General features: G+C 42.3%; 2 protein-coding genes across 2 annotated transcripts in view; one reads left to right on the top strand and one right to left on the bottom strand.

Moving 5' to 3' along the window:
- Positions 1-21,210, top strand: part of itgav (integrin, alpha V) — a gene marked incomplete at both ends in the record, with an annotated part of 39,727 nt that extends 18,517 nt beyond the window's left edge. The window contains 25 exons of the mRNA XM_079225068.1: positions 115-159; positions 570-613; positions 766-822; positions 3,037-3,089; positions 3,616-3,691; positions 3,914-4,043; positions 4,144-4,241; positions 6,209-6,302; positions 6,645-6,690; positions 6,869-6,976; positions 8,178-8,233; positions 8,307-8,458; positions 9,015-9,152; positions 9,547-9,614; positions 9,742-9,886; positions 11,052-11,144; positions 11,287-11,366; positions 11,798-11,878; positions 12,039-12,144; positions 13,191-13,355; positions 13,842-13,973; positions 14,084-14,197; positions 17,542-17,649; positions 20,590-20,709; positions 21,118-21,210. Of these exons, the coding sequence (XP_079081194.1) occupies positions 115-159; positions 570-613; positions 766-822; positions 3,037-3,089; positions 3,616-3,691; positions 3,914-4,043; positions 4,144-4,241; positions 6,209-6,302; positions 6,645-6,690; positions 6,869-6,976; positions 8,178-8,233; positions 8,307-8,458; positions 9,015-9,152; positions 9,547-9,614; positions 9,742-9,886; positions 11,052-11,144; positions 11,287-11,366; positions 11,798-11,878; positions 12,039-12,144; positions 13,191-13,355; positions 13,842-13,973; positions 14,084-14,197; positions 17,542-17,649; positions 20,590-20,709; positions 21,118-21,210 (2,402 nt within the window). The remainder of the gene's footprint in view (positions 1-114; positions 160-569; positions 614-765; positions 823-3,036; positions 3,090-3,615; positions 3,692-3,913; positions 4,044-4,143; positions 4,242-6,208; positions 6,303-6,644; positions 6,691-6,868; positions 6,977-8,177; positions 8,234-8,306; positions 8,459-9,014; positions 9,153-9,546; positions 9,615-9,741; positions 9,887-11,051; positions 11,145-11,286; positions 11,367-11,797; positions 11,879-12,038; positions 12,145-13,190; positions 13,356-13,841; positions 13,974-14,083; positions 14,198-17,541; positions 17,650-20,589; positions 20,710-21,117) is intronic.
- A 2,764-nt stretch (positions 21,211-23,974) lies between these two features.
- LOC306739889 (alpha-aspartyl dipeptidase) overlaps positions 23,975-27,500 on the bottom strand; it is an 8,767-nt gene continuing 5,241 nt past the window's right edge. The window contains exons 6-8 of the mRNA XM_079221957.1: positions 24,684-24,743; positions 24,233-24,315; positions 23,975-24,110 (exon numbers count right to left, since the gene is read on the bottom strand). Of these exons, the coding sequence (XP_079078083.1) occupies positions 24,017-24,110; positions 24,233-24,315; positions 24,684-24,743 (237 nt within the window). The 3' untranslated portion in view covers positions 23,975-24,016. The remainder of the gene's footprint in view (positions 24,111-24,232; positions 24,316-24,683; positions 24,744-27,500) is intronic.

The raw sequence follows: 27,500 nt of genomic DNA, 5'->3' as shown, positions 1-27,500 counted from the left end.
ACACTCACACACACTCTCACACACACTCACACACACACTCACACTCACTCACACACACACACACTCACACACACGTCTCCATGCTCTCGTGGTCTCACGTCTCTGTGTCTTCAGGGTATTCGGTGACGGTCGGAGATTTCAACGATGACGGAAATGAAGGTGAGAAGATGAGGATGAGGATGAAGATGTGACCACCTCTCAGTGTTCACCTGCAGCATTTCATTCTGATTATTAGTTTAATTAAATGCTGCATGTCAATAATAATAAAAAGTAAAAGGTCGTCATTTAGACTTCTGACTTTAAGACGTTTTAAATGTTAAACATAAGAAAAGAAAACAGAGTTGCGTCATCAGAGTCTTTAAGTTGTTTTTCCTTTTGGTCTGATTAGTAATTCATGTGATGGTCCGTCTCAACATGTGATGACGTCATTCACCCAAACCATCAATACATATGATATTGATCATATTGATAGGATCAATACATATGTATTGATCCTATTAATAGGATCAATACATATGATATTGATTTATATTAATAAACTGACAGAAGACGTTTTCTCTCCTGTTTAGATTACGTGACCGGAGTCCCACGAGGAGAGAAGGCACTAGGATACGTAAGAGATCACACACACACACACACACACACACATACATATATTCACTCACTCACTCACTCACTCACACACACACACACACACACACACACACACACACACACACACACACACACACACTTGAATGAAGAGGTGTGGGTCTGTCTCTGCAGGTGAACATCTTCAACAGCGACAACATGGAGTCCATGATAAACTTCACAGGAACTCAGGTGAGCTAAAGGAGGGAGGAGACATCTCAACTGGAGGAGGGAGGAGACATCTTACCTGGAGGAGAGAGGAGGCATCTCGTCCACTGTCTCTACTTCCTGTCTCTACTTCCTGTCTCTCGTCCTCTGTCACTACTTCCTGTCTCTACTTCCTGTCTCTCGTCCTCTGTCACTACTTCCTGTCTCTACTTCCTGTCTCTCGTCCTCTGTCACTACTTCCTGTCTCTACTTCCTGTCTTTACTTCCTGTCTTTACTTCCTGTCTCTAGTCCTGTCTCTACTTCCTGTCTCTCGTCCTGTCTCTACTTCCTGTCTCTCGTCCTCTGTCACTACTTCCTGTCTCTACTTCCTGTCTGTACTTCCTGTCTCTCGTCCTGTCTCTACTTCCTGTCTCTCGTCCTGTCTCTCGTCCTGTCTCTACTTCCTGTCTCTACTTCCTGTCTCTCGTCCTCTGTCGCTACTTCCTCTCTCTCGTCCTCTGTCTCTCGTCCTATCTCTACTTCCTGTCTCTACTTCCTGTCTCTACTTCCTGTCTCTCGTCCTGTCTCTACTTCCTGTCTCTACTTCCTGTCTCTCGTCCTGTCTCTACTTCCTGTCTCTACTTCCTGTCTCTACTTCCTGTCTCTCGTCCTGTCTCTTGTCCTGTCTCTACTTCCTGTCTCTACTTTCTGTCTCTCGTCCTGCCTCTACTTCCTGTGTCTACTTCCTGTCTCTCGTCCTCTGTCTCTCGTCCTGTCTCTCGTCCTGTCTCTACTTCCTGTCTCTCGTCCTCTGTCTCTCGTCCTGTCTCTCGTCCTGTCTCTACTTCCTGTCTCTCGTCCTGTCTCTACTTCCTGTCTCTCGTCCTGTCTCTACTTCCTGTCTCTACTTCCTGTCTCTCGTCCTCTGTCTCTACTTCCTGTCGCTACGTCCTGTCTCTTGTCCTGTCACTACTTCCTGTCTCTACTTCCTGTCTCTACTTCCTGTCTCTCGTCCTGTCTCTACTTCCTGTCTCTCGTCCTGTCTCTACTTCCTGTCTCTCGTCCTCTGTCACTACTTCCAATCTCTACTTCCTGTCTCTACTTCCTGTCTCTCGTCCTGTCTCTACTTCCTGTCTCTCGTCCTCTGTCTCTACTTCCAATCTCTACTTCCTGTCTCTACTTCCTGTCTCTACTTCCTGTCTCTCGTCCTGTCTCTACTTCCTGTCTCTACTTCCTGTCTCTCGTCCTGTCTCTACTTCCTGTCTCTACTTCCTGTCTCTCGGCCTCTGTCGCTACTTCCTCTCTCTCGTCCACTGTCTCTTGTCCTGTCTCTCGTCTTGTCTCTACTTCCTGTCTCTACTTCCTGTCTCTCGTCCTCTGTCTCTCGTCCTCTGTCTCTCGTCCTCTGTCTCTCGTCCTGTCTCTCGTCCTCTGTCTCTCGTCCTGTCTCTACTTCCTGTCTCTCGTCCTCTGTCTCTCGTCCTGTCTCTCGTCCTCTGTCTCTCGTCCTCTGTCTCTCGTCCTGTCTCTACTTCCTGTCTCTCGTCCTCTGTCTCTCGTCCTGTCTCTCGTCCTCTGTCTCTCGTCCTCTGTCTCTCGTCCTGTCTCTACTTCCTGTCTCTCGTCCTCTGTCTCTCGTCCTTCCTCTCGTCCTGTCTCTACTTCCTGTCTCTACTTCCTGTCTCTCGTCTTGTCTCTACGTCCTGTCTCTTGTCCTGTCTCTACTTCCTGTCTCTACTTCCTGTCTCTCGTCTTGTCTCTACTTCCTGTCTCTCGTCCTGTCTCTACTTCCTGTCTCTCGTCTTGTCTCTACTTCCTGTCTCTCGTCCTGTCCAGCTGTCTCATGTTAGTTAGGAGACAGCAGAGCGTTAACTGGCGTGTTGTGAACCAGGAGGTCAAAGGTCAGAGTCACACAACAGCTGTAGTTTAGTTCTTCATACACTTAGAGGTCGAGTTGTTTATGTCTTATGAACAAGGAATCTCAGAGCTCATTAAATATATAAAAACATGAGGAGAAGAAGTCACATTTATAGTATTAATCTCCTCTTCCTCCTCCTCTTCCTCCTCCTCCTGCTGAGGGAACAGCCAGTAAAGCTTCACATGTGTTGATGTTCTCATGTTTCCATGAAGAATATATCTGTATATAGAAGCCACTTGTCTGATTGATCTGTAATCATTTATTATAATAATGTGATTTATAAACGACCTCCGCTAATTATCTTGTCCCTCGTCCTCCTCCTCTTCCTCTCTGTCTGTAGATGGCGGCCTACTTTGGACACTCAGTGGCTGCTACAGATGTTAATAATGACGGGTACGTTCCTGTCTAATGTTATTTTCTACGTTTAAAACTACTCCTCTGGTTGTATAGAAGTCTATGCTTCATGTGTTAAAGCTGCATTCTCTCTCCTGACCACCAGGGGGCGACTCCTCTGGTTGTATAGAAGTATATTCTCTATGTTCTCACTTCCTCAAAGTTAATTGGAACATTTCGGTCATAAAAATGTTTTATTCAGCACTCAGCTCCGCCCTCTTGTGTCACCTCTGGTTGAAAAAACCAAGATGGCGACGACCAGAATCCAGCTGTCAACAGTCTGTTGGACATGAGGTCTCACACACGGCTCTGCCTCCTGCGGAGCAGCAACTCCTGCAGGCACCAATGTGTCATAAAAACTCTGCAGCGCGCCAATTAAAAACAGGAGAAGAAGACCACAAGTTGATGTAAACAAAGCAGGTCGCAAACAATAAAATAAAAAACCCAAATAGTTTCCACGTGGCAGGAAGTGAGTTCTGTCTGGAGGAGGTGTGGTGATGGATGCTGGTCTCTCACTTCCTGTCAGGATGGTGGACCTGTTGGTGGGAGCTCCTCTCTTCATGGACAGATGGTCTGATGGGAAACTGAGGGAGGTGGGGCAGGTAGGAACGCATCATACTAGACATTTAAAATACCCAGAATGCATCACTCAGCTTCTACCTGGAAGAACAGTTAACATTTTAAACCAATAAAATGTGAACTATCAGTGCAAAGAAAATGGGAAATAACCTGTGTGTGTGTGTGTGTGTGCGTGTGTGTGTGTGTGTGTGTGTGTGTGTGTGTGTGTGTGTGTGTGTGTGTGTGTGTGTGTGTGTGTTCTCCAGGTGTCGGTTTACCTGAGTCGAGGTGGATTCTCCTTCCATCAGCCTCAGATGCTCACGGGGTCAGAGGTTTACGCCAGATACGGCTCTGCCATCGCAGCGCTGGGAGACCTGGACATGGACGGATACAACGGTGAGACACACACACACACACACACACACACACACACACACACACACACACACACACTGGATCAGACCACCTGGATCTCACGCCTCTGGCCTCCCTCCAGATGTGGCCATCTCGGCTCCTTATGGAGGTCCCGACCACCACGGCCTGGTCTACATCCACAATGGTCGTCGTCATGGTCCTGACTCCGCCCCCTCTCAGGTAAATACCACAACCAGGTACCTCTGTTAGCCACGTTAGCATCGTTTACAACCACAAAGAGACACTAAACGACCACAAAGAGACACTAAACAACCACAAAGAGTCCCAGGATGAGAACAACAATAGCTGAACGCCTGTAGTTCTGCAGGTGTTTGGTCATCAGACACATGGACATGTTGACCTGATGATGGAGCTTCATGACTTCATGTCTTACTCTTTGGTCGTTTAGTGTGTCTTTGAGATTGTTTAGTGTGTCTTTGTGGTTGTTTAGTGTGTCTTTGTGGTTGTTTTGTGTCTCTTTGTGGTTGTTTAGTGTGTCTTTGTGGTTGTTTTGTGTCTCTTTGATGTTGTTGTGTCTCTTTGTGGTTGTTTAGTGTCTCTTTGTGGTCGTTTAGTTTCTCTTTGTGGTCGTTTAGTTTCTCTTTGTGGTCGTTTAGTGTCTCTTTGTGGTTGTTTAGTGTGTCTTTGAGGTTGTTTTGTGTCTCTTTGTGGTCGTTTAGTGTGTCTTTGAGGTTGTTTTGTGTCTCTTTGTGGTCGTTTAGTGTGTCTTTGTGGTTGTTTTGTGTCTCTTTGAGGTTGTTTTGTGTCTCTTTGTGGTCGTTTAGTGTGTCTTTGTGATTGTTTTGTGTCTCTTTGATGTTGTGTCTCTTTGTGGTTGTTTAGTGTCTCTTTGTGGTCGTTTAGTGTGTCTTTGTGGTTGTTTTGTGTCTCTTTGAGGTTGTTTTTTGTCTCTTTGTGGTCGTTTAGTGTGTCTTTGTGGTCGTTTAGTGTGTCTTTGTGGTTGTTTTGTGTCTCTTTGATGTTGTTGTGTCTCTTCAAGGTCGTTTAGTGTCTCTTCAAGGTCGTTTAGTGTCTCTTTGTGGTTGTTTAGTGTCTCTTTGAGGTTGTTTTGTGTCTCTTTGAGGTTGTTTTGTGTCTCTTTGTGGTCGTTTAGTGTCTCTTTGTGGTTGTTTTGTGTCTCTTTAGTCGTTTACTCTTTGGTCGTTTAGTGTGTCTTTGAGGTTGTTTTGTGTCTCTTTGTGGTCGTTGAGTGTGTCTTTGTGGTTGTTTTGTGTCTCTTTGATGTTGTTGTGTCTCTTTGTGGTTGTTTAGTGTCTCTTCATGGTCGTTTAGTGTCTCTTTGTGGTTGTTTAGTGTCTCTTTGTGGTCGTTTAGTGTCTCTTTGTGGTCATTGTGTCTCTTTGAGGTTGTTTTGTGTCTCTTTGAGGTTGTTTTGTGTCTCTTTGTGGTTGTCTTGTGTCTCTTGAGTCGTTTACTCTTTGGTCGTTTAGTGTGTCTTTGAGGTTGTTTTGTGTCTCTTTGTGGTCGTTTAGTGTGTCTTTGTGGTTGTTTTGTGTCTCTTTGAGGTTGTTTTGTGTCTCTTTGTGGTCGTTTAGTGTGTCTTTGTGGTTGTTTTGTGTCTCTTTGATGTCGTTGTGTCTCTTTGTGGTAATTGTGTCTCTTTGATGTTGTTGTGTCTCTTTGTGGTCATTGTGTCTCTTTGAGGTTGTTTTGTGTCCCTTTGTGGTCGTTTAGTGTGTCTTTGTGGTTGTTTTGTGTGTCTTTGATGTTGTTGTGTCTCTTTGTGGTTGTTTAGTGACTCTTTGTGGTCGTTTAGTGTCTCTATGTGGTTGTTTAGTGTGTCTTTGAGGTTGTTTTGTGTCTCTTTGTGGTCGTTGAGTGTGTCTTTGTGGTTGTTTTGTGTCTATTTGAGGTTGTTTTGTGTCTCTTTGTAGTTGTTTTGTGTCTTTGAGGTTGTTTTGTGTCTCTTTCTGGTCGTTTAGTGTGTCTTTGTGGTTGTTTTGTGTCTCTTTGATGTTGTTGTGTCTCTTTGTGGTTGTTTAGTGTCTCTTTGTGGTCGTTGTGTCTCTTTGTGGCTGTTTAGTGTCTCTTTGTGGTTGTTTAGTGTCTCTTGGTTTCAACATTCAACAGGAAGGTAGTTCAAAACCTTTATTTGTTCGCTGCTTGAGTTGTTTCTTGTCTCTCAGGTCCTTCAGGGAAAGTGGGCGTCCAACTACATGCCTGCTAGCTTTGGCTACTCCATGACTGGAAACACTGACATCGACCAGAATGGATATCCAGGTACACACACACACACACACACACACACACACACACACACACACACACACACACACACACACACACACACACACACACTAAGATATATGTATTATTCACAAAGTAAATTCTTCCGCCAGAGGTTTTTTTAAAGATTACAACAGATATCATATATGAACAATATTAATATAATATATAAATATTATTAAGTGTAATTGGAAAATAAAACACAATGGTAATAAGAGTTTGGTAAATGAATATAGTACACAATTAAACACAAATAGAAAAAGTAATATGCAACAAATATTATATAAAAGAGTCAAATATAAAGTGTATATAAATATGTGTGTGTCTGTCTTTCAGATTTAATAGTGGGAGTGTTCGGAGCAGACAAAGCTGTTTTATACAGGTAATCATACTGTGTGCGAGAGAGAGGGAGAGAGAGAGGGGAGTTTAACGAGCGAGGCCACCTCTGCTATCAAAGAGCTGCTGTTTCTCCTTCTGACTTTATAGAAGCTATTAGGAGACATTAACCCCGACGCTGGTGTGTGTGCGTGTGCGTGTGCGTGTGCGTGTGTGTGTGCCAGAGCTCGTCCAGTGATCAGTGTGAACGCCACGTTAGACATGACGCCTCAGATCATCAACCCAGAGGAAAAGACCTGCACTCTTCCTGGAACCTCCACTCTGGTGTCCTGGTGAGTTTACTGTTCTTTATGATTATTATTCACTATGATCATAGTTTACTGTTCTTTATGATTATTGATCACTATAATTACCGTTTACTGATCACTATGATCTTTATGATCACTGTTTACTGTTCTTTATGATTATTATTATTCACTATGATCACTGTTTACTGATCACTATGATTAGTATTCACTATGATCATAGTTTACTGTTCTTTATGATTATTGATCACTATGATTACCGTTTACTGATCACTATGATTATTATTTACTATGATCACTGTTTACTGATCACTATGATCTTTATGATCATAGTTTACTGTTCTTTATGATTATTATTATTCACTATGATTACTGTTTACTGATCACTATGATCTTTATGATCACTGTTTACTGTTCTTTATGATTATTATTCACTATGATCATAGTTTACTGTTCTTTATGATTATTGATCACTATAATTACCGTTTACTGATCACTATGATCTTCATGATCACTGTTTACTGTTCTTTATGATTATTATTATTCACTATGATTACTGTTTACTGATCACTATGATCTTTATGATCACTGTTTACTGTTCTTTATGATTATTATTCACTATGATCATAGTTTACTGTTCTTTATGATTATTGATCACTATAATTACCGTTTACTGATCACTATGATCTTTATGATCACTGTTTCCTGTTCTTTATGATTATTATTCACTATGAAACAATAAAGAACATTAAACAATGTTCTTTATTGTTTCCTGTTCTTTATTGTTCATGTTCTTTATTGTTTCATGTTCTTTATTGTTCATGTTCTTTATTGTTTCATGTTCTTTATTGTTCATGTTCTTTATTGTTTCATGTTCTTTATCATTCATGTTCTTTATTGTTTCATGTTCTTTATTGTTTCATGTTCTTTATTGTTCATGTTCTTTATTGTTTCATGTTCTTTATTGTTTCCTATTCTTTATTGTTTCCTGTTCTTTATTGTTTCATGTTCTTTATTGTTTCATGTTCTTTATTGTTTCATGTTCTTTTTTGTTTCATGTTCTTTATTGTTCATGTTCTTTATTGTTTCATGTTCTTTATTGTTTAATGTTGTTTATTGTTTCATGTTGTTTATTGTTTCATGTTCTTTATTGTTTCATGTTCTTTATTGTTTCATGTTCTTTATTGTTCATGTTCTTCATTGTTTCATGTTCTTCATTGTTTCTCAGCTTCACAGTGAAGTACTGTCTGAAGGCCAGCGGTCGTGGAGCTCCAGCTGCTCTCAGTAAGTTACGCACCACATGAACACATGAACTCATCACGAGGAGATCAATGAGAAGCTTCTTGGTCTCCTGCAGACTTCCGCGTGGACTTGCTGTTGGACCGGCAGAAGCAGGAGGCGACTAAGCGCGTCCTCTTCCTGCACAGCCGCACCTTCCAGTTCTCCAAGAACATGACGGTGTCCAACGGGAAGGCTCCGGCCTGCGAGGAGCAGAGCGTGTTCCTGAGGGTGAGCAAATGAACAATCCTGTGTTTGATCCACCCTGTCACCCCTTCACAATAAGAGCAGCACCGTTTGTGTCTCTGTAGCTGAACCGGAACACAAAGCCCTTCACAATAAGAGCATAAGATGTGTGTCCCTGTAGCTAAACAGGAACAGAAAGTGTCACCCCTTCACAATAAGAGCAAAAGATGTGTGTCTGTAGCTGAACAGGAACAGAAAGCGTCACCCCTTCACAATAAGAGCATAAGATGTGTGTGTCCCTGTAGCTGAACAGGAACAGAAAGCGTCACCCCTTCACAATAAGAGCAGAACCGGAGCTGAACAGGAACAGAAAGCTTCTCCCCTTCACAATAAGAGCATACGATGTGTGTCTCTGTAGCTGAACAGGAACGCAAAGCTTCACCCCTTCACAATAAGAGCATATGATGTGTGTATCTGTAGCTGAACCGCAACAGAAAGCGTCACCCCTTCACAATAAGAGCATATGATGTGTGTATCTGTAGCTGAACAGGAAAATGAACGCTTCTCCCCTTCACAATAAGAGCATAGATTTGTGTCTCAGGACGACCGGGAGTTCCGGGATAAGATCACTCCCATCTCCGTGGTGATGGAGTACAGTCTGGACTACCAGCGCGCCGCAGACCAAACCGGACTGCTTCCTATCCTCGACGTGTCGGCTCCTTCCAACGTCACCAAGCAGGTAACACACCTGAGTTCCTGAGTTCCTCTGTGTTCCTCTGTTCCTGTGTTCCTTTGTGTTCTTCATTGTTCTGATGTTGACTCATAAAATCACTTTGTTCTTCTTTCTCCTTCCTCTCTTTCCTTTTCTCCATCTTCCTTTGTCCTTCTCACTTTTCTTTTAACTACCATCTTTCCTTTACCTCCTCTTCCTCCTCCTCCTCTCTTCCTCCTCCTCTCTTCCTCCTCCTGCTCCTCCTCCTCCTCTCTTCCTCCTCCTCTTCTTCCTCCTCCTCTCCTCCTCCTCCGCTCTTCCTCCTCCTCTCTTCCTCCTCCTCTTCCTCCTCCTCCTCTCTACCTCCTCTTCCTCTTCCTCCTCCTCCTCCTCCTCCTCTTTCTCCCCCCCCCCCCCCCCGGCTCACATCCTGTTGGACTGTGGAGAAGACAACATCTGTAAACCTGACCTGAAGTTGTCTGTGACGAGGTGAGCAGTTTTTAGTTCCTCCAGCAGGAGGCGCTGTGCCTCAGATGTGTAGTTAAATCATGTCAAAGCTCCGGTAGACAGGAAGTGGAACCGAGATGATTGACGCTGTTCTTCTGTTCCGCCTCAGCGACCGGCAGCAGATCTTCATCGGCGACGACAACGCTCTGACTCTGGAGATCACGGCGGAGAACCGGGGGGAGGGCGCCTACGAGGCGGAGCTGCACGTGTTCCTGCCGCCGCAGGCCGACTTCACCGAGGTGGTCCGCAGCCCGGTGGGTTCTGCTGCCGCACACGGGTTCCTCTGGTTCCTGCTGGTTCCTCCTGGTTCCCTCTTGTTCTTCCTGGTTCCTTCTGGTTCCTTCTGGTTCCTACTGGTTCCTACTGGTTCCTTCTGGTTCCCTGTGGCTCCTACTACTGGTTCCTCCTGGTTCCCTCTTGTTCTTCCTGGTTCCTTCTGGTTCCTTCTGGTTCCTACTGGTTCCTTCTGGTTCCCTGTGGCTCCTACTACTGGTTCCTACTAGTTCCCACTGGTTCCTACTGGTTCCTCCTGGTTCCTTTTAGTTCCATCTGGTTCCTCCTGGTTCCCTCTGGTCTCTACTATTGGTTCCTCTTGGTTCCCTTTGGATTCCTACTGGTTCCTCCTGGTTCCCTCTGGTCTCTACTATTGGTTCCTCTTGGTTCCCTTTGGATTCCTACTGGTTCCTCCTGGTTCCTCCTGGAGGGAACCAGGAGGAACCAGAGGGAACCAGGAGTAGGAGCCACAGGGAACCAGAGGGAACCAGGAGTAGGAGCCACAGGGAACCAGAGGGAACCAGGAGTAGGAGCTAGAGGGAACCAGGAGACTAAAAAGAATAGAAACTCTTTATTGTTCATTTAAAATAGATAGATAAAAGATGAACTTAAGCTGCAATCTGAACTTTATGGTGAACGATGATGATGGTGATGATGATGATGATGATGATGGTGATGATGATGGTGATGATGATGATGGTGATGATGATGGTGATGGTGGTGATGATGATGACGATGATGATGGTGATGAGGGTGATGGTGATAATGATGATGATGATGATAGTGGTGATGATGATGATGGTGATGATGATGATGATGATGATGATAGTGGTGATGATGATGAGGGTGATGATGGTGATGATGATGGTGATGATGATGATAGTGGTGATGATGATGATGGTGATGATGATGATGATGATGGTGATGATGATGATGGTGATGGTGGTGATGATGATGACGATGATGAGGGTGATGGTGATAATGATGATGATGATGATAGTGGTGATGATGATGATGGTGATGATGATAATGATGATAGTGGTGATGATGGTGAGGGTGATGATGATGGTGGTGGTGATGGTGGTGGTGATGATGGTGATGATGATGGTGATGATGATGATGATGATGAGTTCATTGCTCTCACAGATCCTCAGCAGGTTGTCCTGTGCGTACAAGAAGGAGAACCAGACCAAGATGGTGGTGTGTGACCTGGGAAACCCCATGAAGGGAGGAACCAAGGTCAGTACATGTCCCATGATGCATCAGGGTGTTCTAGGAGCCTGACTGTCCTCACGGTCTCTCCTGCTCTCTGATTGGCCCTCACGGTCTCTCATGCTCTCTGATTGGTCCTCACTGTCTCTCCTGCTCTCTGATTGGCCAGGTACTGGCGGAGTTGCGGTTCAGCGTGCACCAGCTGTCGGAGGAGGACACGTCTGTGAGGTTTGACGTGCAGATGGTCAGGTAGGTGTGTGTGTGTGTGTGTGCGTGTGTGTGTGTGTGTGCTCGTGCGCTCGTGCGTGCGTGCGTGTGTGTGTGTTTGTGTGCTCGTGCGTGTGTGTGTGTGTGCTCATGCGTGTGTGTATGTGTGTGCTCGTGCGCTTGTGCGTGCGTGTGTGCGTGCTCGTGCGCTCGTGTGTGTGCTCGTGCGTGGGCGTGTGCGTGTGTGTGTGTGTGTGTGCTCAAAACGCCGTCTTTAAGTAAAGAGTTCATGATGTAATTTCTTTGCACTTTTTGCTCAAACATGTAGTTAAATAACACATTTAATAAATAGATACTCGTGCCAGCATATGTGGACTAGCAGCGCCCCCCTGTGGCGGCCTTCGTCTCCTACGTCTGTTCAACAGATTTTATTATTTTTTAATCCTTTATTGTTGTTTTATTTCTTGTTTCAGCTCAAATCAGTTCGACAACAAGAGTCCTCTCGTCTCCAGCGTCACCGACCTGGCGGTGCTCGCTAGGGTCTCCCTGAGAGGGTAACACACACACACACACACACACACACACACACACTTTAAACAACTGCATACCTGAACATTTTGTGAGCTGTTTTTCTGATTCCATGAAGATATTTGATTGTGTGTGTGTGTGTGTGTGTGTGTGTGTGTGTGTGTGTGTGTGTGTGTGTGTGTCCAGGACGTCGTCTCCAGGTCAGGTTCTGCTCCCCATCGCTAACTGGAAACCTAGAGAGCCTCCTGTGTTCGGAGACGACCTCGGACCACAGATAGTGCACGTCTACGAGGTACAAGTACACAGATAGTGCACGTCTACGAGGTACAAGTACACAGATAGTGCACGTCTACGAGGTACAAGTACACAGATAGTGCACGTCGACGAGGTACAAGTACACAGATAGTGCACGTCGACGAGGTACAAGTACACAGATAGTGCACGTCGACGAGGTACAAGAACACAGATAGTGCACGTCGACGAGGTACAAGTAAAAAACTCTATTTGAGATGTAGATATAAATGTCTGTGTGTGTATATATACATATATGTATATATACATATATGTATATATACACATATATATATATATATATATGTGTATATATGCATATATGTATATATACGTATATGCATATATATATATATATATATATATATATATATATATATATATACGTGTGTGTATGTATATATATATATGTATGTATGTATATGTATGTATGTATGTATATGTATGTATGTATGTATGTATGTATGTATATATATGTATATATATATATATTCAATTCAGTTTATTTTGTATAGCCCAACATCACAAATACAAGTTTGCCTCGGAGGGCTTTACAGTCTGTAACATAACATCCTGTCCCGGGACCTCACATCGGATCAGGAAAAACTCCCCCAATAAAGATCGTAAAACCCTTTCACAGGGAAAAAAAGGGGAAGAAACCTGAGGGAGAGCAACAGAGGAGGATCCCTCTCCCCGGATGGACAGAAGCAATAGATGTCATGTGGCCAGAATGAATAACGTAACGGAGTTACAGCACATTCAATTATTCATATAATGAGTAGTATATATGTATGTATGTATATATATATAACTTGAATAGATTGATAATAGATTGATAATAACAATGTATTGATGTATCAATACATTGTTATTGTTGATAATAATGTTTTGATAGTATTAGTATTGATCCCTGAGGAGGATTCACAGACGCTCGTAGTAATACATCAAAGTAATACACATGTAGATGCTCGTCCCGTTGTACTTCTACTTCAGTGAGCGTGGAGCTCGGCCCAACAGGAAGTGACATCAGTAATGTTCCGCTCCCAGCTGCAGAACCTGGGGCCCAGCACCATCAGTAAGGCGTCTCTGCAGGTGGACTGGCCGCACCAGTACCACAACAAGAACGGCTCGCTGCTCTACATCACCAGGTTCGACACGGAGGGGCCCATCAACTGCACCACGGACGTCCAGATCAACCCGCTCAACGTGTCGGTGAGCCGCGCTCTTATTGTGAAGGGCCTTCAGCAGGACCAGTAGGACCTCTGACTACAGATGCTCTGTAGAAACAGGAATTGCTTCCTGTTTCTGTGTCAAGAGTTTCACAATAAAAGCAGCCTAGAACAAGCTGGAATGCATCTTTCCAGACTAATCACGGTTTAAACCTTCGATCAATATCTAGTGATCAATAGATAAAAACAAGATGGCTGATCAGCATGTGAAGTTATGAGGACGTCTTCCTCAAAGGTCTGAAGTTTAAACCGTTTTACAAACAAAAAATCTAGATAATAACCAATACAATGAACAATAAACATACACATAACTTCTGTGTGTGTGTCTGTGTGTCTGTGTCTGTGTCTGTCTGTCTGTCTGTGTGTGTGTGTGTCTGTGTCTGTCTGTCTGTGTGTGTGTGTGTGTGTGTGTGTGTGTGTGTGTGTGTGTGTGTGTGTGTGTGTGTGTGTGTGTGTGTGTGTGTGTTAGAACCCGCTGTCCTCAGGGAAGAACGTCAGTGGGATTCCACCCAGAGAACGAGAGACGGAGGGACGGAACCGAAACCACGTCCGCAAGAGAGACCTGGAGGCCAGAGACACACAGAACGACCTGCAGACACTGGTACACACACACACACACACACACACACACACACACACACACACACACACACACACACACCTGTAGCTTTGATCTATACATGGAGATATTCATGTAAACTGTGTGTGCAGGACTGCAGCACCGCTGAGTGTCTCCGGATCAAATGTCAGGTGGGTCGTCTGGAGAGGACGAAGAACGCCATCCTCTTCATCTACTCACGTCTGGCCGTCAACGACTTCCTGAGGGTACGGAGAACAGCTGAGTGTTCTACTCGTGTTCTACTCATGTTCTACTCGTGTTCTACTCGTGTTCTACTCGTGTTCTACTCATGTTCTACTCGTGTTCTACTCGTGTTCTACTCATGTTCTACTCGTGTTCTACTCGTGTTCTACTCATGTTCTACTCGTGTTCTACATCATGTTCTACTCGTGTTCTACTCATGTTCTACTCGTGTTCTACTCGTGTTCTACTCGTGTTCTACTCATGTTCTACTCATGTTCTACTTGTGTTCTACTCGTGTTCTACATCATGTTCTACTCGTGTTCTACTCATGTTCTACTCGTGTTCTACTCGTGTTCTACTCGTGTTCTACTCATGTTCTACATCATGTTCTACTCGTGTTCTACTCATGTTCTACTCGTGTTCTACATCATGTTCTACTCGTGTTCTACTCATGTTCTACTCGTGTTCTACTCGTGTTCTACTCGTGTTCTACATCATGTTCTACTCGTGTTCTACTCATGTTCTACTCGTGTTCTACTCGTGTTCTACTCGTGTTCTACTCATGTTCTACTCATGTTCTACTTGTGTTCTACTCGTGTTCTACTCATGTTCTACTCGTGTTCTACTCGTGTTCTACTCGTGTTCTACTCATGTTCTACATCATGTTCTACTCGTGTTCTACTCATGTTCTACTCGTGTTCTACATCATGTTCTACTCGTGTTCTACTCGTGTTCTACATCATGTTCTACTCGTGTTCTACTCGTGTTCTACATCATGTTCTACTCGTGTTCTACTCATGTTCTACTCGTGTTCTACTCGTGTTCTACTCGTGTTCTACTCATGTTCTACATCATGTTCTACTCGTGTTCTACTCATGTTCTACTCGTGTTCTACATCATGTTCTACTCGTGTTCTACTCGTGTTCTACTCATGTTCTACTCGTGTTCTACATCATGTTCTACTCGTGTTCTACTCATGTTCTACTCGTGTTCTACATCATGTTCTACTCGTGTTCTACTCATGTTCTACTCGTGTTCTACTCATGTTCTACTCGTGTTCTACATCATGTTCTACTCGTGTTCTACATCATGTTCTACTCGTGTTCTACTCGTGTTCTACTCATGTTCTACTCGTGTTCTACATCATGTTCTACTCGTGTTCTACTCATGTTCTACTCGTGTTCTACATCATGTTCTACTCGTGTTCTACATCATGTTCTACTCGTGTTCTACTCATGTTCTACATCATGTTCTACTCGTGTTCTACTCATGTTCTACTCGTGTTCTACTCGTGTTCTACTCGTGTTCTACTCGTGTTCTACTCATGTTCTACTCATGTTCTACTCGTGTTCTACTCGTGTTCTACTCGTGTTCTACTCATGTTCTACATCATGTTCTACATCGTGTTCTACATCATGTTCTACTTGTGTTCTACTCATGTTCTACATCATGTTCTACTCGTGTTCTACTCATGTTCTACATCATGTTCTACATCGTGTTCTACATCATGTTCTACTCGTGTTCTACTCATGTTCTACTTGTGTTCTACTCATGTTCTATACGTGTTCTACTCGTGTTCTTCTCATGTTCTACTCATGTTCTACTCATGTTCTACATCATGTTCTACTCGTGTTCTACTCGTGTTCTACTCGTGTTCTTCTCATGTTCTACTCATGTTCTACTCATGTTCTACATCATGTTCTACTCGTGTTCTACTCGTGTTCTACTCATGTTCTACTCGTGTTCTACTCATGTTCTACTCGTGTTCTACTCGTGTTCTACTCGTGTTCTACTCGTGTTCTACTCATGTTCTACTCGTGTTCTACTCGTGTTCTACTCGTGTTCTACTCATGTTCTACTCGTGTTCTACTCGTGTTCTACTCATGTTCTACATCATGTTCTACATCGTGTTCTACATCATGTTCTACTTGTGTTCTACTCGTGTTCTACATCATGTTCTACTCGTGTTCTACTCATGTTCTACATCATGTTCTACATCGTGTTCTACATCATGTTCTACTCGTGTTCTACTCATGTTCTACTTGTGTTCTACTCATGTTCTATACGTGTTCTACTCGTGTTCTACTCGTGTTCTACTCGTGTTCTACTCGTGTTCTACTCATGTTCTACATCATGTTCTACATCGTGTTCTACATCATGTTCTACTTGTGTTCTACTCATGTTCTACTCGTGTTCTACTCATGTTCTACATCATGTTCTACTCGTGTTCTACTCGTGTTCTACTCGTGTTCTACTCATGTTCTATACGTGTTCTACATCATGTTCTACATCATGTTCTACTCGTGTTCTACTCGTGTTCTACTCGTGTTCTACTCGTGTTCTACTCATGTTCTACTCGTGTTCAACACGTGTTCTACTCGTGTTCAACACGTGTTCTACACGTGTTCTACACGTGTTCTACTCGTGTTCTACTCGTGTTCTAGACGTGTTCTACTCATGTTCTACTCGTGTTCTACTCATGTTCTACTCGTGTTCTACTCGTGTTCTAGACGTGTTCTAGACGTGTTCTACTCATGTTCTACTCATGTTCTACTCGTGTTCTACTTGTGTTCTACTCATGTTCTACTCATGTTCTACTCATGTTCTACATCATGTTCTACTCATGTTCTATACGTGTTCTACTCGTGTTCTACTCGTGTTCTTCTCATGTTCTACTCATGTTCTACTCGTGTTCTACATCATGTTCTACTCATGTTCTACATCATGTTCTACTCATGTTCTACTCATGTTCTATACGTGTTCTACTCGTGTTCTTCTCATGTTCTACATCATGTTCTACTCGTGTTCTACACATGTTCTACACGTGTTCTACACGTGTTCTACTCATGTTCTACTCATGTTCTACTCATGTTCTACATCATGTTCTACATCGTGTTCTACATCATGTTCTACTCGTGTTCTACTCGTGTTCTACTTGTGTTCTACTCATGTTCTACTCATGTTCTACTTGTGTTCTACATCATGTTCTATACGTGTTCTACTCGTGTTCTACATCATGTTCTACTCGTGTTCTTCTCATGTTTTACTCATGTTCTACTCATGTTCTACTCGTGTTCTGTTCGTGGTCTACTCGTGTTCAACACGTGTTCTACACGTGTTCTACACATGTTTTACACGTGTTCTACTCGTGTTCTACATCATGTTCTACTCATGTTCTACTCGTGTTCTTCTCATGTTTTACTCATGTTCTACATCATGTTCTACTCGTGTTCTACACGTGTTCTACTCGTGTTCTACACGTGTTCTACTCATGTTCTACACTCGTCATGTTCTACTCATATATTTTAACTCAAGTTCTACATCTTGTTTTTTTACACACTTTTGCTCTAAATGTTTTTTTTCCCAGACGGAGAACCAGAATCGCTCGTATGTGATCCGCTCCACGGCGTCCTTCAGCGTCATCGAGATGCCGTACAAGAACCTGGTGTCGGAGCTCCCGTCCAACAGCACGACCGTAAGAGACCGAACAGTCTATCGTCAGTCATGACGGAGTAAATAAAGGTTCTCCTCCAGCATCCAGTAGAACACGTGATCAGGACATCATGGATGTTTCTCTGGTCTCTGATCACGTGACTTTGTAAACAACCAATCAGGGTTTAGACCAACATGAGAGCTAGTAACGCAAACGGAGCTAGCAGCACCGCTAACAGAGAACCAACAGGAGGAGAGCTAGTAACGTTAGCAGCACCGCTAACAGAGAACCAACAGGAGGAGAGCTAGTAACGTTAGCAGCACCGCTAATGGAGAACCATCAGGAGGAGAGCTAGTAACGTTAGCAGCACCGCTAACAGAGAACCAACAGGAGGAGAGCTAGTAACGTTAGCAGCACCGCTAACAGAGAACCAACAGGAGGAGAGCTAGTAACGTTAGCAGCACCGCTAACGGAGAACCAACAGGAGGAGAGCTAGTAACGTTAGCAGCACCGCTAACAGAGAACCAACAGGAGGAGAGCTAGTAACGTTAGCAGCACCGCTAACAGAGAACCAACAGGAGGAGAGCTAGTAACGTTAGCAGCAGTGTTGGGGTAGTTACTCAGAAAAAGTAACTAGTTACAAGTTACTAGTTACTTCTGAAAATTGTAACTAGATTACTTTACTAGTTACTGCATTTGAAAAGTAACTTCACTACTAGTTACTTTACTTTCCATTTTTTTAAGCAAATGTACAAATTAACCGTAAAGATACCTGGACAAACATCATGGCCCTTTCATCACTTTATTTTCAATGTTCAATAAAGGGCATCTCTTAGCCTTTCCACAGAGTGTATTGTAAACATGTAAAACTAAATGGCATATAAAACTCAGCCATTAACTTGAAGGAACATTAACCCTGTTCACACTGTCTGACCAAAGAAATATGCCTCACTTTAGAATCCACAAACAACAGGATCCAAGAGGCTGTGCATGGTGGGGACATTCAGGTCAAACAGCATAACACATTAAAACAGGCTTTTGGAAACATGAGACCCCACTAAACCAAATGGGGGCCGACTCCTAAGAACAAAACCAGCTTGTTATAGGAATCATTGTAGTGGTTTAAGAAAGATAGAAAAGTTAATGGTACTTTTGGTGATGGACGCTGCAGCTGAGCGGACTGATCGCTGGAGTTTCATACTAGAGTGAAGACGATCACAGATTAAACTCAAGTTTCATATTAAATCTGTTAAATTATTCACCATCTGGTTAAATATGTTCATTGTAGGTCTGAACCACAAAAGGACCACAAACTACTGTCTTCTAAGATTGTGTCTGTTGTTTCCCTCAATAACTTGTATTATGTATGTCATTAAAATCAGAGAGCTGGAGAGAGGAAACACTTTTTACACGTAATGAAGAGAAACTATATTTATATTGTGGGTTATTTTATAATGATGTCACAATCAGACTCATTCCGCCAGTAGAAACGGATCCTGCGCGTATAAGCAGGACACATCACAGTATATAAATACTCAATGCAGATTATTAATCGATAACAGACGACAGAGAAAACATCTCCACTCTGACATCATGATAACTGTGTCTTTATTAATGTAAGTAGTAGTTTAACACCATTAAATCAACTATTTTAAGTGCATTTTTATTGGAATGTTCGCTAAAAACTCTCCGGACAAAACTCCGCCAGCTGTTAAAGCGACTGACAGCTGATCAGATGTGATCAGATGTGATCTGATCAGATGTGATCTCATCACATCACATCTGATCAGATCACATCTGATCAGATGTGATCAGATGTGATCTCATCACATCTGATCAGATCACATCTGATCAGATGTGATCAGATGTGATCTGCTGTCAGTCGGTCAGTCATCAGAAACCTACGTCTTCACGTGACGCTTCAGAGGAAAGGACGTCTCATGTCTATTAAAACATGTTTCCTCGCGTCTTCTCTTGTTTGAGGGAAGCGGGATGCGGGTTAGAGACTTGGGACGTACCTGTGACAGGTTGTTCATCAGGAAGTGTCGTGTGACTCGCGCGCCGCTAAAAGAAAACTTTTCGGACTGGTACAAATGTCTTGAGTAACGTAGGAACGCGCGTTACTGAGGTCTAGTAAAGTAGTGTAGTTACCAATATTTTTAGTGTAATGCGTTACTTTACTTCGTTACCTATAATAGTAATTACGTTACTGTATTCCATTACTTTGTAACTCGTTACCCCAACACTGGTTAGCAGCACCGCTAACAGAGAACCAACAGGAGGAGAGCTAGTAACGTTAGCAGCACTGCTAATGGAGAACCAACAGGAGGAGAGCTAGTAACATTAGCAGCACCGCTAATGGAGAACCAACAGGAGGAGAGCTAGTAATGTTAGCAGCACTGCTAATGGAGAACCAACAGGAGGAGAGCTAGTAACGTTAGCAGCACTGCTAATGGAGAACCAACAGGATGAGAGCTAGTAACGTTAGCAGCACTGCTAATGGAGAACCAACAGGAGGAGAGCTAGTAACATTAGCAGCACCGCTAATGGAGAACCAACAGGAGGAGAGCTAGTAACGTTAGCAGCACCGCTAATGGAGAACCAACGAAGGTTCACTTCAGTTACATGATGATGCGTTCAGGCTCTACTCAGTGAAAATGAGTACTGGCTGAAGGTACATTTTAACGTCTGCTATACAACGGTCTTCATTGACAGATTAATCAAATATTTAAATTAATGACCTTTATGAATCTTTAAATGTGACCACCTGATGCAGGTTTTTAATCCAAAGGTCAAGACATTATAACTTTTTAATAAGGTCGTCCTATTAAATGAGAATATAGTCAGTATTTAGTTCAGCTATCTGCTCCTCACTCGTCGATGTTTAACCAGGTGTGTGTGTGTGTGTGTGTGTGTGTGTGTGTGTGTGTGTGTGTGTGTGTGTGTGTGTGTGTGTGTGTGTGTGTGTGTGTGTGTTCTCAGGTGAGTGTGTCCGTGCTGTGGGTGGCGGACACTCCCCAGCCCGTGCCCGGTTGGGTCGTGGCTCTGGCCGTGCTGGCCGGTCTGCTGCTGCTGGCGCTGCTCATCTTCGTCATGTACAAGGTGAGAAGCCTCGCGTGATGTCACTCGAGTCAGCGGCGGTTTGGGATTCTCTGACGTCATTCGTGATAAATATTTAATATCGCGACATCCTTAACTTAAGAAATAAACACGGAGTTGGAAGGAAGGGATCGCCGCTCATCGCGGCTGCAGGGAGAGGTGCATTGTGGGTAATGTAGACACCAGGTTTTGACGAGGAAGAAGACTGGTGGTGCTGCCGCCATTTTCAAACCTTTTAGTTTTTACCCGGCCGACGTGTTTAAGTGAGGTTTTGAACTCCTCCCTCGACTGTGAAATAATACTAATGAATATACATCTCCTATAAAAACACGTGCTGGTTATTAAATATCAGAATCCTGCGCTGGATGTATTTTAAGAAATGTGAAATCTCTTCTTCTTCTGCTCCTCCAGCTCGGTTTCTTCAAGAGGGTCCGCCCCCCCCAGGAGGACTGCACCGAGAAGGAGCAGCTGCAGCCGGAGGAGAACGGGAACACGGACGCATAGAGGGGGAGGGAGGGGGAGGGGAGAGGGGGGGAGAACGTCCAGGAGACACATTCAGGGTACAGCCAGCGAGGAGACGCTTCCTCTGCGTTCACTGCTGACGGTTCTGGGTTTTATTTTACTAATCATGTTGTGTTTGAGCCTCAGAGATCAATATTCATATTATAGATATGAAGCTACAGGCTAGCTTAGCTTAGCATAAATACTGAAGCTACAGTACAGGCTAGCTGAGTTTAGCATAAAGACTCTGAAGCTACAGTACAGGCTAGCTTAGCCTAGCTTAGCATAAAGACTCTGAAGCTACAGTACAGGCTAGCTAAGTTTAGCATAAAGACTCTGAAGCTACAGTACAGGCTATCTTAGCCTAGCTTAGCATAAAGACTCTGAAGCTACAGTGCAAGCTAGCTGAGTTTAGCATAAAGACTCTGAAGCTACAGTACAGGCTAGCTGAGTTTAGCATAAAGACTCTGAAGCTACAGTACAGGCTAGCTGAGTTTAGCATAAAGACTCTGAAGCTACAGTACAGGCTAGCTGAGTTTAGCATAAAGACTCTGAAGCTACAGTACAGGCTAGCTTAGCCTAGGTTAGCATAAAGACTAGCTACATAACTGTCTTCCTGCCGATGGAACTGTCGTGTTTGAGGAGTTTAAATATTTTATTTTCACGTTTCTGCCCGAACTCAAACTGATTGATGAACTAAAAGTCCACAACTGCTGATAGATTATTGTGTTATTATTGTGTTAATATTGTGTTATTATGTTTTTCTAACCGGCCCCGATCGACGACACTGTTCTCTGAACGAATCAGAACTGTAGTTTAACGTTCAGGATCTGGTCTGAGATCAGATCCTGTCTCCATGTGAACAGACATATTGGTGATCAATAAAGGGGGAGGAGCTTTCAGATGCAGTTTACATGTTAACATGTTATTCATAAGCAGACAAACGGGGTCCACGTTGAATATTCATCACAATAAACATCAACTGCAACTGAAACAAATCAAAAAGCTGTTAAAAAAAGGGGATTGTGGGTAATAATCACAGCCTTTTGGAGCTAAGAGAAAAGGAATCGGCTGAAGAAGACTGTTTAGTTTCTGATATGTTTTCATGTGACAGTAATATATTTACTATATATATTCTCTTTGCTTTGGGTGGGGGGGGCAGGGTTAAGCTTTGGTTTTGGGGGGTTATTTTTATGTATTTTTATGTATTTTCTACAGAACCACGATGATAATCACAAAGTGAGTCCGGCTCATTTCAACTTAATCGACGATACGTGGCGAGTTAAGCCCGCCCCCTGACTAGTGACGTCCAATCGGAGCTCAGCGGTCATCTTCACCGTCTCTGATTATAATGAATTAATTACTTTGCCGATCGCTCCAAAATGGCGGCTTGCTAGCTCGATAGCATAACGTAACAAAAATAAATCAGTGTAGCTACAGTAATTAAGGAGGGCGGGGCTTAACGCACAGGGGCGGGGCTTAACAGACAGTCAACATTTCTTTGCTCTTCCTCTTTATTGTTTTTTAAAATAGTGATATTGTTCATGACTGGCAGCTTTGCTGAGAACAAATATAATGGTGTGTGTGTGTGTCTCTACATAAAAAACAACACTTCCATGAATTTACCCATATTGGGTTTGCGTCATGAATTACTGATCATTTTATTCAAATATATATTGATCCCATTAACGATCACCATGAATAACTCCACAGAACCAGTTGTGTTCTAAACTCGGTTCTCATGTTTCTCCCTAGAGAACCTTCGTAAGCGAGTCAAAGGTCCTGGAAGACACATACACGCCTTTCATTTGTTATTCTGTGTTCTTTCCTGAGCATAAATACAAACTAATAACATACATATATATTTAACACATTTCTCCACGTTTCTTCTTCATAATCTTACAATATACAAGTTTTAATCTCATCATTCTGAGTCTTTATTTTTTCACCTGCAATACTTCTGATTCGTCGTCGTTAACAAACATGACTTTTATGCAGATGATAAAATGTTTTACTTAGAAACGAAAGCAGTGTTTTATATTTAATATTCTTCTGTCTTCAGAATTTATGGACTATTTTTGATGTTTGTATTCTTTCACCTCGAGAATAAAATAATAACTATTTCATAAAGAGATGATTTCACTTTTAAACTGAAATAAACTGATTTGTTCACATTTTATTTGTCTTTATATTGTTGTGTTTATGATGATGCTGCTGTGAACTCATAATGAGAATATTATCACAATATTATCACACTTTATACTTTTACAACACAAAACAAACGTGATCATGGATCTAAAAGTTCTGTTTACTTTATTTAATGTTTATGTACTTTAGGAGCCTCTGTTCTTTACTGAAGTAGTAAAAATACTTCATGACATTGAAAATATTACTATAAGTACTCATCATTTTTAGATCAATATTATTTTGCTGCAGTTTATGGATCCACCAGGTACTACTTCCTGTCTAAGTACTCATGGTTTTAAAGGTTCATTGATGTATTACTTGCATGATGGGCAATTTGTGTAATTAGCACAAAGAGCTTATCACGTCAAATCTTGTTACACAAATTACCCAGCATGCAACTCTGAAGAACCAAGTTGAATTTGATTGGATACAATAATAACTAAACACAGCAGCTTCCTCTTCCAGGATCATGCTACTCTCTGAGTATACTGTATATCTCAGTATAAAGTAGAGTACAAGTATCTCAAGCCTGTACTTCCATAAACAAAACACATTCACAGAGACGTGGAGTTTTGGTGAGAGATTTATTAATTATTTCTGCCTTCAGTCATCCAGAACGTCATCAAAGCGCGAGGCCTTCAGGCCCCGAGTCCCTCTGATTGGTCAGCAGGAAGCTGAGGTCACTACCCGGGTCGTACTCCACCGGCGGCTTTCCCCTAAAGCACACAGACCACGATTACGCTGCTAGTGTGACTGGTGTGACTGGTGTGAGTGACTGGTGTCACTGGTGTGAGTGACTGGTGTGACTGGTGAGCGCTCAGTGGACGCTGTGTGTTACCTGGTGAAGAGGCGGGCTTTGGTGGTTCCCAGTAGGGAGGCTTTGTTCCCCTCCACCAGCAGCAGAGAGCCCTCCCTCAGACCCTGAGGACACATCACAGTCACAACCACTTCCTGAACTACACACCATCATATGATGATAATAATAATAATAATAATAATAATAACACAACTATGTAAAAATATGACATTAAAAGTCCTGCATTGAAAATCCCACTCAAGTAAAAGTATTATCAGCTAAAGGTCTCAGGTCACTGTTTGGGGGCGGGGTTTAGCTAAGTGATGGTCATTGATCCACAGAAATACTTTTAATGTGACTTTAATTATAGTTTATCAGTGATCTTATTAAATAATAAAGTTGAAAAAGAAGAAAATAACCATCAGTGTCGTAGAAAAGTCTTTCAGTGAATTTAAACGTGGGGCTGGTTCAGTATCTGGACTAGGAGCCTCACCAGGACACATGGGGTGTCAGGTTCTTCATGGTACTGGCTGATCCTCTGCTCTCGGGTCTCCTGCAACAACACAACAGTTCCCATAATGCTTTGGGGGATGTCAACAGGCAGTGTAATGTAACCAAGGAGCCAGTTTTTGTTAAGTATACATTCATCTACATGCTGTCAACGTGTCTGCAGGACGTTCAGACAACCAGGAGGTCATCTTTGTTTATACGTCTTTAAGTCTTCATCTCTACGTCTTCATCTCAACGTCTTTAAGTCTTCATCTCTACGTCTTCATCTATACGTCTTTAAGTCTTCATCTCTACGTCTTCATCTCTACATCTTTAAGTCTTTATCTCTAAATCTTCATCCCTACGTCTTTATCTCTACGTCTTCATCTCTACGTCTTTAAGTCTTCATCTCTACGTCTTTAAGTCTTCATCTCTACGTCTTTAAGTATTTATCTCTACGTCTTCATCTCTATGTCTTCATCTCTACGTGTTTAAGTCTTTATCTCTAAATCTTCATCTCTACGTCTTCATCTCTACGTCTTTATCTCTACGTCTTTAAGTCTATATCTCTAAGTCTTCATCTCTACGTCTTCATCTCTAAGTCTTCATCTCTATGTCTTCATCTCTACGTCTTTATCTCTATGTCTTCATCTCTACATCTTTAAGTCTTTATCTCTAAATCTTCATCCCTACATCTTTATCTCTACGTCTTCATCTCTACGTCTTTTAGTCTTCATCTCTACGTCTTTAAGTCTTCATCTCTACGTCTTCATCTCTACGTCTTTAAGTATTTATCTCTAAATCTTCATCCCTACGTCTTTATCTCTACGTCTTCATCTCTACGTCTTTAAGTCTTCATCTCTACGTTTTTAAGTCTTCATCTCTACGTCTTCATCTCTACGTCTTTAAGTATTTATCTCTACGTCTTCATCTCTACGTCTTTAAGTCTTTATCTCTAAATCTTCATCTCTACGTCTTCATCTCTACGTCTTTATCTCTACGTCTTTAAGTCTTTATCTCTAAGTCTTCATCTCTACGTCTTTATCTCTAAGTCTTCATCTCTACGTCTTTATCTCTATGTCTTCATCTCTACATCTTTAAATCTTCATCTCTACGTCTTCAAGTCTTTATCTCTACGTCTTTATCTGTACGTCTTTAAGTCTTCATCTCTACGTCTTCATCTCTATGTCTTTAAGTCTTTATCTCTACGTCTTCATCTCTATGGCTTTAAGTCTTTATCTCTACGTCTTTAAGTCTTCATCTCTATGTCTCCATCTCTACGTCTTTAAGTCTTCATCTCTACGTCTTCATCTCTACGCCTTTACGTCTTTATCTATGTCTTTAAGTCTTCATCTCTACGTCTTCATCTCTACGCCTTTACGTCTTTATCTGTCTTTAAGTCTTCATCTCTACGTCTTCATCTCTACGTCTTTAAGTCTTCATCTCTACGTCTTCATCTCTACGTCTTTAAGTCTTTATCTCTACGTCTTTAAGTCTTCATCTCTATGTCTTCATCTCTACGTCTTTAAGTCTTTATCTCTACGTCTTCATCTCTATGTCTTTATCTCTACGTCTTTAAGTCTTTATCTCTACGTCTTTATCTCTACGTCTTAAAGTCTTTATCTCTAGGTCTTCATCTCTACGTCTTTAAGTCTTTATCTCTAGGTCTTCATCTCTACGTCTTTAAGTCTTCATCTCTATGTCTTCATCTATACGTCTTTAAGTCTTCATCTCTACGTCTTCATCTCTACGTCTTTATCTCTACGTCTTCATCTCTATGTCTTCATCTCTACATCTTTAAGTTTTTATCTCTAAATCTTCATCCCTACGTCTTTATCTCTACGTCTTCATCTCTACATCTTTAAGTATTTATCTCTACGTCTTCATCTCTATGTCTTCATCTCTACGTCTTTAAGTCTTTATCTCTAAATCTTCATCTTTACGTCTTCATCTCTACGTCTTTATCTCTATGTCTTGAAGTCTTTATCTCAAAGTCTTCATCTCTATGTCTTTATCTCTAAGTCTTCATCTCTACGTCTTTATCTCTACGTCTTTATCTCTACGTCTTCATCTCTACATCTTTAAGTCTTCATCTCTATGTCTTCATCTCTCTGTCTTCAAGTCTTTATCTCTACGTCTTCATCTCTATGTCTTCATCTCTACATCTTTAAGTCTTTATCTCTAAATCTTCATCCCTACGTCTTTATCTCTAAGTCTTTATCTCTACGTCTTTAAGTCTTCATCTCTATGTCTTCATCTCTACGTCTATAAGTCTTTATCTCTACGTCTTCATCTCTAAGTCTTCATCTCTATGTCTTTATCTCTACGTCTTTAAGTCTTTATCTCTACGTCTTTAAGTCTTTATCTCTAAGTCTTCATCTCTACGTCTTAAAGTCTTTATCTCTAGGTCTTCATCTCTACGTCTTCATCTCTATGTCTTTTAGTCTTCATCTATACGTCTTTAAGTCTTCATCTCTATGTCTTCATCTCTACGTCTTTAAGTCTTCATCTCTATGTCCTCATCTCTACGTCTTTAAGTCTTCATCCATACGTCTTTAAGTCTTCATCTCTGTCTTCATCTCAATGTCTTTAAGTCTTTATCTCCAAGTCTTCATCTCTACGTCTTTATCTCTAAGTCTTCATCTCTACGTCTTTAAGTCTTCATCTCCAAGTCTTCATCTCTACGTCTTTATCTCTAAGTCTTCATCTCTACGTCTTTAAGTCTTCATCTCTATGTCTTCATCTCTACGTCTTTAAGTCTTCATCTCTACGTCTTTAAGTCTTCACCTCTACGTCTTCATCTCTACGTCTTTAAGTCTTC

This window comes from Taurulus bubalis (genome assembly GCF_910589615.1).
Source record: "Taurulus bubalis genome assembly, chromosome: 1".
NCBI classification, from domain to species: domain Eukaryota; kingdom Metazoa; phylum Chordata; class Actinopteri; order Perciformes; family Cottidae; genus Taurulus; species Taurulus bubalis.
The sequence above is the reverse complement of the archived record's forward strand: the minus strand, read 5'-3'. Positions and strand labels throughout refer to the sequence as shown.